The 12,947-nt window shown below is 53.2% G+C and overlaps 1 protein-coding gene across 1 annotated transcript; it reads left to right on the top strand.

Moving 5' to 3' along the window:
- Positions 1-11,659: 11,659 nt before the first annotated feature.
- LOC145409306 (uncharacterized) lies at positions 11,660-12,449 on the top strand. The gene is made up of 2 exons (XM_080279782.1): positions 11,660-11,862; positions 12,317-12,449. The coding sequence occupies exons 1-2, from the start codon at positions 11,660-11,662 to the stop codon at positions 12,447-12,449; spliced, it is 336 nt and encodes a 111-aa protein (XP_080135908.1).
- Positions 12,450-12,947: the final 498 nt, after the last annotated feature.

Below are 12,947 nucleotides of genomic sequence, written 5' to 3' on the forward strand. Positions count from 1 at the left end.
ACGCCTGACCCCACCCCTGGGCCGCCCCAGGTCCTCTCCTAGGACTACAACGACGACTAAGGGCCAGCGTCAAGCAGTGCGCCTCCTGGCCCTCTTCAGCCCTAGCCCAGAGATCCCTCCCTCCTGCCGGGCTGTTGCGGCTAGGGAGCCGTCCAACACACCACCCGCCCACTCCTTCAGGACTTGTGGCGACCACATCGGACCACTCTCCCCTGTAGTACTCGCCGGACGGCCCACCTCCCACGCTCGGCTGACATCTGAAGTTCCTGGCATAGGCCCTCCCGTCCCATGGTCTGCGCCCTCCACTCCACCAGAATCGTGAGTACTAGACCCTATGTTTGTGCATTCCCCAGTGTTGTTCCCCCCCCCAAAGTGAATTAGCCTCTGTGACTTCCCCTACACAGTGGTGCCTCTCCCCGTTGATCAACCTTACCCCCATGCTCTATCCCCTCTCTTCTCCCACCGACAGTCTGGGCGTCCTTCTCCCTCTGTGTGCCTTAGTGAACTCTACTACTTGTGACCTCACGCGCGGAGTGTTCGATGCCCACACACGGGCGGTTCCCCGACAGTGACTACCCTCCCCCAGTGTTGCTCCACAGGACACTATACGTCACTATATCCCTCCCCAGTGCACTCTCCCCCACCCCAGGCCCACAGTCCCTGTCCCTAAGTGAACAGACCCACCCTAGACTCTCTAATACCCCTCCCTCCTCCTCCCCTCCCCCCCTTGACCAGTGCAGGACATTATATACTCTCATCATATGTAACGCATACATAGTGTAGGGGTAGCTAGGGCATCGTCAATGTCACTCGAATGTGTTTCACTTGCTAGGAATCCGTCTGTGTTACGCGAACACCTAGACTTAAGGGCTTGAATATATATTATCGTCCATTTCAAGTGCATGTCATATTGGGTATACTGTACTATATATTGTCTGCGTAGTGAATATAATGTGCCTGACATATTTGTGAAATATTGTGTGTGACACTGTGTAGACATCACTCTATATTAGGGAAGGTGTAACTCTGTGTACAGGTCAAACTTGCTGAACTAGGTGGAAAGTGATTGTTGTAAACACCATTTTGAGTTATTGTAAGTTCCTCAGTTTTGCTCATAGAACGTGTGTGTATTTGTCTTTTGGTAATATATAAGTGTGCCTTTTGACCAGTGTGTTTTCCTTCCTTCCTTGTGTTGACCCAGTTGAGAACAAAGAACCCAGAACTGCACCGTGTCTGTTACCGAGAAGTCGGGACTCAGAACATGTTGCATAACACCGGGAATACGTAACATTGCAACCATGGGACGTGATTGAGGTAAGTAACATTTTAACTAATAAATTATCAGTGTTCCCGTTACTTGTTTTCATAGCCATAGGGACGTATGCGGACGACAATCACATGGCTTACAGACATCTAATCACTGTTTACCCAAGCAAACATGAGGGCCTCCACATCTTTCACGGTCATTCCCAACCTCCACCGTCATGAGCTAGTACAACACCTGAGCATCGCAGCGTGGCAACATCATTGCTGTGCATGAGGTTGGCTTCAGCATCTGGGCCATTGCTCAATGACTGGGGATTTCTTAGCGCACTGTGCTCAAGTGGATTCATTGCTGGCAGGAAACCTGATGCTTGATTGATCTGGGTATGTATAGTTCGACTTAAATGGTATTGTGAAGACATTAATTACTATTTATTTTTAGTCTATGAGGCATTTTACTTTGAACCCTGTTATGCAGCGTATTCTGAGTCCCGACTTCTCGGTCACTGATACGATGCAGTCCTGGGTACTTTGTTCCTGGGCGGGTCAATACAGGCAAGGAGGGAAAGTCCAAACACAACTGGTCAAAAGGCACACTTATATATTATCAATAGACAAGTACACACACATTCTGTGAATAAAACTGAGAAACACACAATGACTCAAAATAGCTTTTACAACAATTCTATTCCACCTAATTCAACAAATCTGACCTTTACACGATATTATACCTTTCCTGATATAGAGTAATACCCACACAGTGTCATGGGTAGGTCTGACAGATACACCAGGTACATCGTGCTTAGTATACACAGACAGTACATTACTGCATATCTCAATATGTCAGACACATAACATAGATGGCAACATTTTCTCAAGTCAGGTATAGGTGGTCGCGTGACATAGACGGATTCCTAGCTAGTTATGTACATCTGCATAACATGGACGATACCCTAGCTAACCTTATACTATGTGCACATTACATAGGACGAGAGGGTATAATACCTGGAATCTATCCGCGTGGAGGGGAGGGGGGAGCTCGGGGGGGAAGGGGAGTGTGATGTCAGGTCTGGGACAAGACGGATTACTCGGAACGGGGGATTTGGGGCATGGGGGGAAGGGGCTGCACTGGGAAGAATTGCACTGGCGTAAGCATTCCGTGTGTAACACTGGGGGGGGGGGTTCACATCTGAGGCCGACCTGTGGGTGGGCACCACATTCTGTGCAACACCGGGTCCACCAGGGGAGGGATGGGGGCTAGTCCACTAGGGTAGGGTTTGCAAACACTGGGGAGCACAACAACACAGTGGAGAGAGACAGGGACTAGCTTACTGGGGTGGGGCTGACAAACACTGGGGGGGGATACAACTTTCGGGTTTCATACTCATGGAACTGGCAGAGCGGAGGACACGGATCGCAGGTGGCAGGAGGGCCTATGCTGGGAGCCTCAGGTGGCGGCTGGGCTTAGAGGGTTGGTCGTCCTGGATGTAGTACAGGGGTGGGTTGTTCGTGAGGTCACCACAAGTCCTGGAGGAGTTAGTGGGTGGTGTGGTGGGTGGCTCCATAGCTGCAACAGCCCGGCAGGAGGTGGGGCTCTCCGGGCTAGGACCAAAGAGGCCCAGGAGGCGCACTGCTTGGCGCTGGCCCTTAGTCATCATCAGGGTCCTGGGGGTGGACCTGGGGCAGCCCAGGTGAAGGTCATCTTGTGGACGTGCCGACGTCCCAGCTTCCAAAGGTGGTTGGCAGAGGGTGGCTGACCGACGGTCTCTCCACCCACAATATACCCAATGGGTGCTACTGTGCCGCTGCTCCCTTGGGGTATGGCAACCCTTGAGGCTCCTTCTGAGTCCTCTGCTAAATAGGAGGCCGATCCAGGGGACTCGGCGTCCGAAGGTTTGCTTAGGATCTTGCCATTGCAAGTCCCACCCTGATTCTGGCGAGTGTTCCCTCCGCTGGAGTGTAGTGTACTTTTCCTGTACACTGCTGGGTGATATGGCTGCGGGAAAGAGGGGCGTTGGGTCATGGGGGAGATAAGTCACTCTTGCCTGGATGGTATGTCAGGTAAGCCAGCCTCCCTGTCATCTTCTGGTGGGGTGGGTATCATCCCCTCGTACTCTCCTCCTGGGGTGGTGGTGTCTGGTTCGCCCTGCCGCAAGGGTATTTTACCACCATGGTGTGGGTGAAAGTCACATCCCCGTGGCTAGAGTTTGAATGTGTCGGAGTTGGCGGTGCGGTGCGAGAGTGTGAGGTGGTGGAGGAAGTTTGTCCAGTAGGTGGTGCGTGGGTTGGGTTGGTGAAATGGGGAGTAGATGACGGTGAGAGATGATGGTTCAGGCGTATTCTGAAGGAGACGGAGGAGCTGGTCAGTGCCCTGGATGCGGCGCCTGCGCCCCTGGTGTGGGGTCCAGATCACGGATGTGATTTTCATCTCAGGCTGTAGTGATGGGGTGCGCTTGATGAAGTCTGACTGGAGACTGGAGAGGGAGGACGCTGTTGTGCTTTTATGAGGGCATCTTGGGCCAATCAGCTTAGTGGGGCGGGCAATTGGGATATTCCCTGGGGAGTGGCGTGATTTGGGGATGAGGGGGGGTGATGTTAGAGGTGGGAGTGGAGGGTAGGAAGGGTGTGTGGGCATAGCGGGCGGGTGGGTGGGATAGGCGGCCGATTCTAGTGCAGGTGGTGGTGGGAATGGGTGTGGGTGAGTAGGGGTTGGTGGGAGAAGAGCGTGTGGGCGGTGTGGAGGGCTGAGGTGGTGTAGAGGGTGGCTGTGGTGATGGGGGGTGGTGAGGTGAGGCACGGGTGTGGGTGGTGTGGAAGGTTGTGGTGGTGAGGTTCGGAGGGTGGTGTGTGACGGGGGTTGGAGGGGACAAGGATGGTGGAAATGTGGTGGGAGGGGTGTGAGAGGGGGTGGGGCCTGAGGGTGGGGGTAAAAGGTGGAGAGGGAGAGGATGTCAGAGGGTCAGGTGTGAGTGAAGGGGGTATGGGGGCCAGAGTGAAGGTGGAGGACGGGGTGGGAGTGTTGGTGGAGGAGAAGTAAGGGGAAAGGTAGCAGGTGTAGGAATTTTCCGGCGCTGGAGGGGAGGTGGGAGGCAGGGCCGGTGGGCTGTGTGGCAGAGGTGGTCGTGCGTTTGGCACTGGGGAGCTATGCATGTGTTGGTTTCTGTAGGTGTGGGTGGTGCTGTGGTATTTCATAGTACTTGATAGGGGTTGGGGACACTTACTATTTCATAGGGACCGTGATATCGGGGGACGAGATTGTGTGGGGTGGGTAGGGTGGCGACAGTGACGAAAGTGCCTGGTTTGTATGGGCTGGTAGGTGCAGTATCGGGGGCTAGGTCCTGTGTGGCTTGCAGATGTTGGAGCTTTTGCTTGAGATGATGTAGGGGGTCGGACGAGGCTGGGTTTGCAGGGGCTTGTAGGTGACATTAGAGGGGAAGCAGTAGGGGCGGTTCACTGAATACCTGCTCGTGTGGCATGATGCTGTCCTCATGTGGGCAAGTGTTCATGCCCCATTGTATTATCTCGACGTGCGCTGGCTAATCATCGCTTTATGTGGCATGAATCCTGGTCCACACTTGGTTGAGCAAGGTGTGGTGGCTGCTCTCGCAGATGCCGTTTCCTTGCGGCCAGTATGGGGAGGAGTGGGCAATATTATATCCAAAGAGGGTGGACAGTTCGGTCCAGATTTTGCCTGTAAATTCAGGTGGATTATCAGAGTAGAGAGCCTGGGGGATGCCGAAATATGGAAACACATGACAAGTCAGGGCATCAGCGATGGTGAAAGCATGGTGTTCTTTTGTCGGGCATACTCTCAGAAACTATATGGGTCCACAAACGTAATGATGTATTGGTAGCCCGAATTAGGTGGGAGGGGGCTGACGATGTCAATGGTTAGCAACTGCCACTGTTTGCTGGCCACGAGGTGGTCCGAGGGGCCCAGCGTGCAAGTGGTGCCTTTCTCAAGGGGGCACTCTTGGCAGGCTTGCACGACTTGTTGCACGAGTTTGGAGGGATGTGGGGACCAGAAGGTGTCGTTGAAGACCAGGAGTAATTTCTTCACACCGGGGTGTATCCCGTCGTCAGCGTGGAGGTGGGTAAGGGTGTCCAGGGCGACATCAGGGTCGAGAGCGATGTGGCCAGAGTGGGTGAACAACAGGTCGCCGTGCTGTTGCAACTTGGAAAAGAGATGGGGTGGCATCCAATCAGGGTGATCCCGGGCCTGCCAGCATTGCATGAGGGTAGGTGCAGCCTGGGTGGCATGCACAGGGAGTCTAGAGAGGGCGTCGGCATTTGTGTGGAGTTTGCTGGGTCGGTATGCTATATCAATATTGAAATCTTCTAAGGTTTTCCTCCGGTGGATCATCTGTGCATTCTTGGTGTCGGATTGGCGAAGCCATTGGAGGGACTGGTGGTCTGTGATGATGGTAATGTGAGTACCCACCACATAAGTGCAGAAGTATTTAAGTGTCCAGATGATGCCGAGGCACTCCCGTTTCGTGGCCGCATAGTTACGTTCCGCCTGGTTGAGGGTGAGGCTGGCACAGGCGATGATATGCTCCCTGCCGTCTTGTACTTGAGCTAGTACAGCACCGATAGCCACCAGCGAGGTGTCGGTGTACAGGCGGAAAGGGAGAGTGTAATCGGGGAATGCCATTATCGGGGCTGTGATGAGCTTGTCTTTGAGGGTCTGGAAGGCTTGGAGGCAATCTTCTGTCCATGTGAAAGGCTCCCCCTTCTTGATGAGGTCATGCAGCGGCTTGACGATGGTCGCGATCCCTTTCACAAAGCGCTGGTAGTAGGAGGCAAGGCCTATGAATGTGCAGATCTCATGCACGTTCCATGGCAGGGGAAGTTCAGCTATAGCCTTGAGTTTCTCTGGGTCGGGAGCAATGCCTTCCCTAGATATGACGTGCCCCAGGAAGGAGACTGATCTTTGAGCCAAGATACACTTGGATGGACGGAGTTTGAGTTCGGCTTGGCGTATCCTGGTGAAGACCTGGCATAAGCAGTGGAGGTGGTCGGTCCATGTCCTGCTAAAGACAATGACGTTGTCAAGGTAGGTGAGGCAAATGTCTCAAGTGAGGCTGTTGAATACGGACTCCATCAGGCAGGAAAATGGGGCGGGGGTTTTGCAGAGGCCGAAGGGGAGCACATTAAATTCGTAGTGCTTCCTGTTGCTTGTGGAGAAGGCGGTCTTTCCTTGGTCCTCCAGATACCAGTATCCTGACTGTAGGTCCAGGGTGGAGAACCAAGATGCCCCATACAGGGAGTCCAGGGAGTCGCCGATTCTTGGTAGGGGAGTGGCATCTTTGATGGTGACATTGTTAAGGTGACGGTAGTCCATGCAGAACCACAGCATCCCATTCTTCTTCTTGACGAGGTCAACAGTTGAAGACCACTGGCTGGTTGATGGTGATATAACGCTGGCATTTAACATGTCCTGGACCTGACGGTCTTCTTCCACCCGTTGAGGGTTTTTTTTCCAGCGTGCGGGCTGCCGTATGGTGGGGGCCCATCATGTGTATCTCGTGGGACAGGATGGTGGTGTGGCCGATGTCCATGGGTCGTGATGAGAAGATGTCCTGAAAGTCCAGGAGGAGGCGTCTCAAATTGGTCGTTTGTTGGGGTAAGAGGTGGTTGGGGAGTGGGGACAAAGCCGGGAAAGTGGGGGGGGGGGCTGTGCAGAGCTTGGCTTCTTCTATCACTCCCATTACTAGGCCGTTAGGGAGGGTGAAGGGTGAGGTGGATAAATTAGCTGTGCGGACTGCGGCAAGGTGGGGAAGGAGGAAGGTGGAAGACAGGAGGCAGGAGGTGGTGGCGCCCGCTGGTAAGATTCCGGAGAACACTACGTGGGCACTGGCGGGTCGGTGCAAGGGGAGCCAGGCCTCATGGTGTGGAGGAATTGTGACGGTGGAGGAAAGGGTAGCGGGAAAGGTGGGGGGTGAGGCAGGAGGGGTTCGGGTGGGGCCTGGTCGAGAGAGGGGAGGGGGAGAGAGGGGGAAGGGGAGGGCAGAGGTGTCTGATGAGGGTGGTGGTGTTGTGGCATGGCATGTGCAGAGAGGTCGTGGGGGCAGATCTGGTGGCTTGTAAAAGTGCAACCGCCTTCCGTGGCAGTCGATGTTGGCCCAGAGTTTTTGTGAAAGATCCAACCCCAGGTAACCATCATAGGCACGGCAGCTGGAGTCAGATATAATGAACTGATGATGGGCAGTTGCTTTCTGATGTGTCTGGATACGGAAGGCCTGCGTCTCCCCACTGCAGGGGGCCATTACCCGCATCTAGGAGGTAGGGAGGAGAGGGCCCAAAGCTCTGGTGTGACGGGAGTAGTAATGGTGGTATAAGCAAGACCTGGCTGCTCCCGTATCAACCAGCAGTTGAGCTTTCACCTCGTTCAGCCTGACCTTATCATAGACTGGTGGGGCAATATTTGTATGAGGTAGCCCCCGCCACTGTGGGGAGGTGCAGGGGCAGTCCTAAAAATCCAGTTGGGGTGAGGCACCCTCCCCCTCGCCGCCTGTGTCAGTTTCTTCAGTGTCGGGGGCATTGATGGGGGGGGATGATTCGTTCGGTGGGTCGTCCTCAACAGCCGACACCTTGCGGCACTCCTAGTTTGCAACCCCATGCCTGGCAGTTTTCAACTGCTCCTGGATGTCGTGTATGGGGTAGCGGTGACTGCATGCAATGAACTCCCACGGGTTGATGGAGATGAGGCTGGATGTCTCCCTGGGAGTGGGTTGCTTTTTGGTGGGGTTGGCTCTTGGTAGGGCTGGAGGTTCCTGGTGCGGCGGGTTTGGGGGGGGGGGCATCCAAAGCTTGGTGGGGAGTGGTTTGCGGGTGGGGATTCTGCTTACTGGCCCTAATTGTTGGGGGAGGGTGCGGGCGGCGAGCAGGTGCCTTACCAACTGGATATCCCTGTTGATATCCCCAGTTGGACCGTATACGGTAAAGTGTTCCCTGACGATGCTGGGGAGTATCCTTAGCAGGATATTGAATACATGTTGGTCCTGGGTTTGTATATCTGCCTCCGGGTAGGCGTTGACGACGAGACGTCGTGTTTGGATAAGGGTGTCATCTAGATTCCCATCGGAGTGCGTCCAGCTGCGAGAAGGCGATGACTTTCCCTAACGAGGGTGTGACAGCTTGGGTCATGATTTGTTGAAATTGTTCTGATTTCAACTCCGGGACTATTTCACTGGCTATACTTGAAACAATTTTTCAGAGGTGGGGGAGTGTGATGGCTACCTTTTCTCGGTCATTTTCAAAACTTATGTCTAGTGTAGCTTTGATCATAGATATATATGTGTGTATGTCAATAAGTTCGGGGTCGAACTTGGGAAGTTGCACATGTGGTTTGGCCGCCATGTTTGTGAATTTTCCATTCCTTGTTGTTCCACTGCCGGGTCAAGAACCACCACTAGCCACCAGTGTTATGCAGCGTATTCTGAGTCCCGACTTCTCAGTCACAGATACGGTGCAGTCCTGGGTTCTTTGTTCCCAACCGGGTCAGTATAGTCAAGGAGGGAAAGTCCAAACACCACTGGTCAAAAGGCACACTTATATATTATCAATAGACAAGTACAGTACACACACATTCTATGAATAAAACTGAGAAACATACAATGACTCAAAATAGCTTTTACAACAATTCCTTTCCACCCAGTTCAGCAAGTTTGACCTTTACACGATATTATACCTTTCCTGATATAGAGTAATTCCCACACAGTGTCACGGGTAAGTCTGACAGATACACCAGGTACATTGTGCTTAGTATACACAGACAGTACATTACTGTATATCTCAATATGTCAGATGCGTAACATAGCAGCATATACTTAAGGCCCTAGGTATAGGTGGTCGTGTGACATAGACGGATTCCTAGCTAGTTATGTACATCCGCGTGACATAAACGATACCCTAGCTAACCTTATACTATGTGCGCGTTACACAGAACGAGAGGGTATAATACCTAGAATCCACCTGCGTGGAAGGGAGGGGGGAGCTTGAGGGGGGAAGGGGATGGTGATGCAGGCCTGGGGCAAGACGAATTACTCGGGATGGGGTTTTTGGGGCATGGGGTGGGCTACACTGGGGAGAATTGCACTGGCATAAGCGTTCCATGTGTAACACTGGGGAGAGGGGGTTTCACATCTTAGGCCGACCCATGGGTGGGCGCTGCACACTCCTCGTGCACGGTTACGAGTACTAGAGTTCACAATAGCACACGAGGGGGAGGAGGCAATACTGGGTCCACCAGGGGAGGGACAGGGGCTAGTCCACTAGGGTAGGGTTCGCAAACACTGGGGAGCACAACAGCACAGTGGGGAGGGACAGGGGCTAGCTCACTGGGGTGGGGCTCACAAGCACTGGGAGGGACACAACCTTAGGGTGTCGTACTCACAATACTGGCAGAGTGGAGGGCATGGATCACGAGTGGCAGGAGGGCCTATGCCAGGAGCCTCAGGTGGAGGCTGGGCGTAGGGGGTGGGTCTTCCGGGGTATAGTACAGGGGTGGGTGGTCTGTGAGGTTACCACAAGTCCTGGATGAGTTGGTGGGTGGTGTGGTGGGCAGCTCCCTAGCAGCAACAGCCCGGCAGAAGGCGAGGTTCTCTGGGCTAGGGCCGAAGAGGCCCAGGAGGCGCGCTGCTCGACGCTGGCCCTTAGTCATCGTCGGGGCTCTGGGAGTGGACCTGGGGCGGCCCAGGCCTAGGGTCGGTTATGGGGAGGGTGGTGCCCTGACTGAGCTGCCATCTTCTCTGGCAAGGGCGGTCGTCAGGGAAGGCCTGCAGCCACCTGTGCTGTGGGAGGTACGGCTACTGCAGCAGGCATCGGGGGAGACCCGCTGACTCCGGGGGCTGCGGTCTTGTCTGGAGGAGGAGGCCGGCAGGGCTGTACTGCGGCCTCTTGACCTGGCGGAGTCTGACAGCACCTGAGGAGGACAGGGCTGCAAGGACAGGACACCTGGCCTCAAGGACGTCACGCCTGGTCTGGTCTCTGGTGGGGTTCCTGGAAGGGAGCAGGTCCCACCCTCTCAAGGAGAGAGGCAGGGAGAGGGGCACCTCACTCTGCCACAGGAGGGGTGGCCGGAGCAAGAGGCGACTTCCTCTGTAGGAGCCTGGGGACTTGCGGAGGGAGAGTGGCTGAGGGCCGGCTCTCCTACTTGGCGAGTCGGGGAGGCCCTGCCGAAACACCGGTCCAGGGTGTGTGGGGGAGGTCCGGGGGACATACCCTCTGTCAGGCAGCCCCACTGCCTGTGCTCCTACAGGGGACACGGGTGTATGAGGAGTCAGGAGAGATTCCTCTTAACACCACAGACCCTGGCGGCTGGGAGAAGGCACCCGACAGGCTCTCCTGGCTAAAGCCACAGCTCCAATGGAGACTGTACTCATGCCACTGGGCCTGAGACTCCTGTCCCAGCGACATCGGGAGGGTGGGACAGAGCCTGTCAGAGTTGGGGCAGCACTGGGGGATGGCAGACGCCTGTCCCGTGTGGTACCTCTGACAGAGTGTACCCCAGGGCCCGCCATCCTCCTTGGGAGTGCCGGGAAAGGTCGTCTGGTGGACGTGCTGATGTGCTGGCTCCCGAAGGTGGTTGGCAGAGGGTGGCTAACCGGCAGTCTCTCCGCCCACGGTATGCCTGACGGGTGCTGCTGTGCCACTGCTCCCTTTGGGAATAACAACCCTTGAGGCTCCTCCTGAGTCCCCTGCTAAATAGGAGGCCGATCCAGGGGACTCAGCATCCGAGGGTTTGCTTGGAATCTTGCCACTGCAAGTCCCATCCCGATTCTGGCGAGTGTTCCCTACACTGGAGTGTAGTGTACTTTTCCTGTACACTGCCGGGTGGTCTGGCTGCGGGGGGAGTGAGACGTTGGGTCACGGGGGAGACAAGTTGCTCTTGCCTGGATGGTATGTCAGGTAAGCCAGCCTCCCTGTCATCTCCTGGTGGGGTGGGTATCATCCCCTCATAATCTCCTCCTGGGATGGTGGTGTCCGGTTTGCCCCGCCGTGCTGGTATTTCAAGCCACACAGTCGCCAGAGTCGAAGTCAGGCATGAATGGCATCGCAAGTAATATTCCCGTTTTTTGTTGCTAGGTTAGGGTTGAAGATTTTCTTCACAAACACTATTGGGATTAAAATAAACCTCTTATCCCTAGCCTACCTTACCAAAAACAGAATATTACCTAAGATGGCACAGGTGCTTGACTTAGTCTCTGGCAACTACTTGGCTAAAAATTACAAATGCCGTCTATGTTTAGTGATTTTTTTTTTTTTTATGATAAGAGGGGAGATCTCTGTCACGAGTGACTGCTGGAGATGAGGACGTGCAACTCCTGCAGGCAGCGGAACGCATGCAGTTCAAACCAGCCAAATTAGAGGAACAATAAGTTTACAGGTGTCCATGACCACAGTGCGGTGGCGACTACATTCAACGGGGATTCACCACCGGGCACCTAAGAAAAAGGAGCGCCTCACTGATGCTTATCAAGCTGCCAGGCTCGTCTTCGCTCAAAAATATGCTGCCAAGGATATGGACTTTTGGGAGTGGACGGTGTTCACTGACGAGAAAACAATCACCTCCAGTAGCCATGGCCGCATTCACTTGTGGAAATGAAATAACACAAGGTAATAGTAATACCCCATCGTTTTACTGTATGCTGGTTATCGAGTGTATTTAACGTCAAATCCCTATCTAATACTACCATTATATCGGTATTGTTACATATGTTTGTGTGAGAGCATGTGCACATCCCAAAGAAGATCATCATTATATGTCAGTTCCCCCTGCTCCACTTGGTTACAAGTAGTGTTAAACAACCATAACACAACCACAACCATGCCTCTCACATCATCATCTGCCACTTTATACCCTTGTTGACCTTTAATCGACATCCATGTAAAAGGGGGCAATGAGTTCATTAATCTTCATTCCATATCTATCTCTCGTATCTAATCTCCAGTATCTAATCCCACGTCACTTACCCTCTAGTATTGTTGATATTCGTCATTTAGTACAGAAGCGAGTGTTTGAATACGTGTTCTTCTTATTTATTTGCAGATATGATCACCGCAACATCTATGATGAGGCACGTAGTGGTAGGGTGTCCATTAATGTTTGGGGCTATATTACGCCCCATGGTGTTGGTGATATAAAGATGGTCAAGCACCACAGAAATTATCTGACTTCTTGAAGAACTGTTTGACAATAATGAACTCAACAAATTTCCTTAATGTTTTAAATGATCCGCAAGAAGATAGCAAAATCTTACAAAAGTTACCCCCACCTTTAACTGATAGATGGAATTCAGTAGTCCACAGCTGGTTCTCAACGCGTGTAGAATACCGTCCATTTTATGGTTTTTGTCGGTTCATAGCAAATGAGGCAAATAAAGCTAACCATCAAGTCTCATTTTATAGTGCAGTAATGGCAATGAGTCAAGTGCATAACACGGCTGCTTCAAGGGGAAAGAAGGAAGGTATAGCAAAAACAAATAGATCTGGGGTAAAAAGCCTTGTGTCCAACACAACTGGAGTGAAAGAAACAGAGGCACAAAAGGATCGAAGGGACAAGGCTGACAACAAACGAAAGAATCAAAAGGACAAGGAAGACAATAAACAAAACTTCAGAAGGCCACATTTTATCTGCTGCATAGAAGAACATGAACTGGACACATGTAAATGGTTCACTG

Source organism: Coenobita brevimanus, chromosome 80 (genome assembly GCF_032717465.1).
Source record: "Coenobita brevimanus isolate Jiangsu-jjx chromosome 80, ASM3271746v2, whole genome shotgun sequence".
Classification (NCBI taxonomy): Eukaryota; Metazoa; Arthropoda; class Malacostraca; order Decapoda; family Coenobitidae; genus Coenobita; species Coenobita brevimanus.

Excerpts from the sequence above, each read along its gene's own strand:
- LOC145409306 (XM_080279782.1), top strand. The coding sequence starts at position 11,660 with ATGACCACAGTGCGGTGGCGACTACATTCAACGGGGATTCACCACCGG. Across the intron at positions 11,863-12,316 it reads AGCCATGGCCGCATTCACTT|ATATGATCACCGCAACATCT; the intron begins GTGGAAATGAAA and ends ATTTATTTGCAG.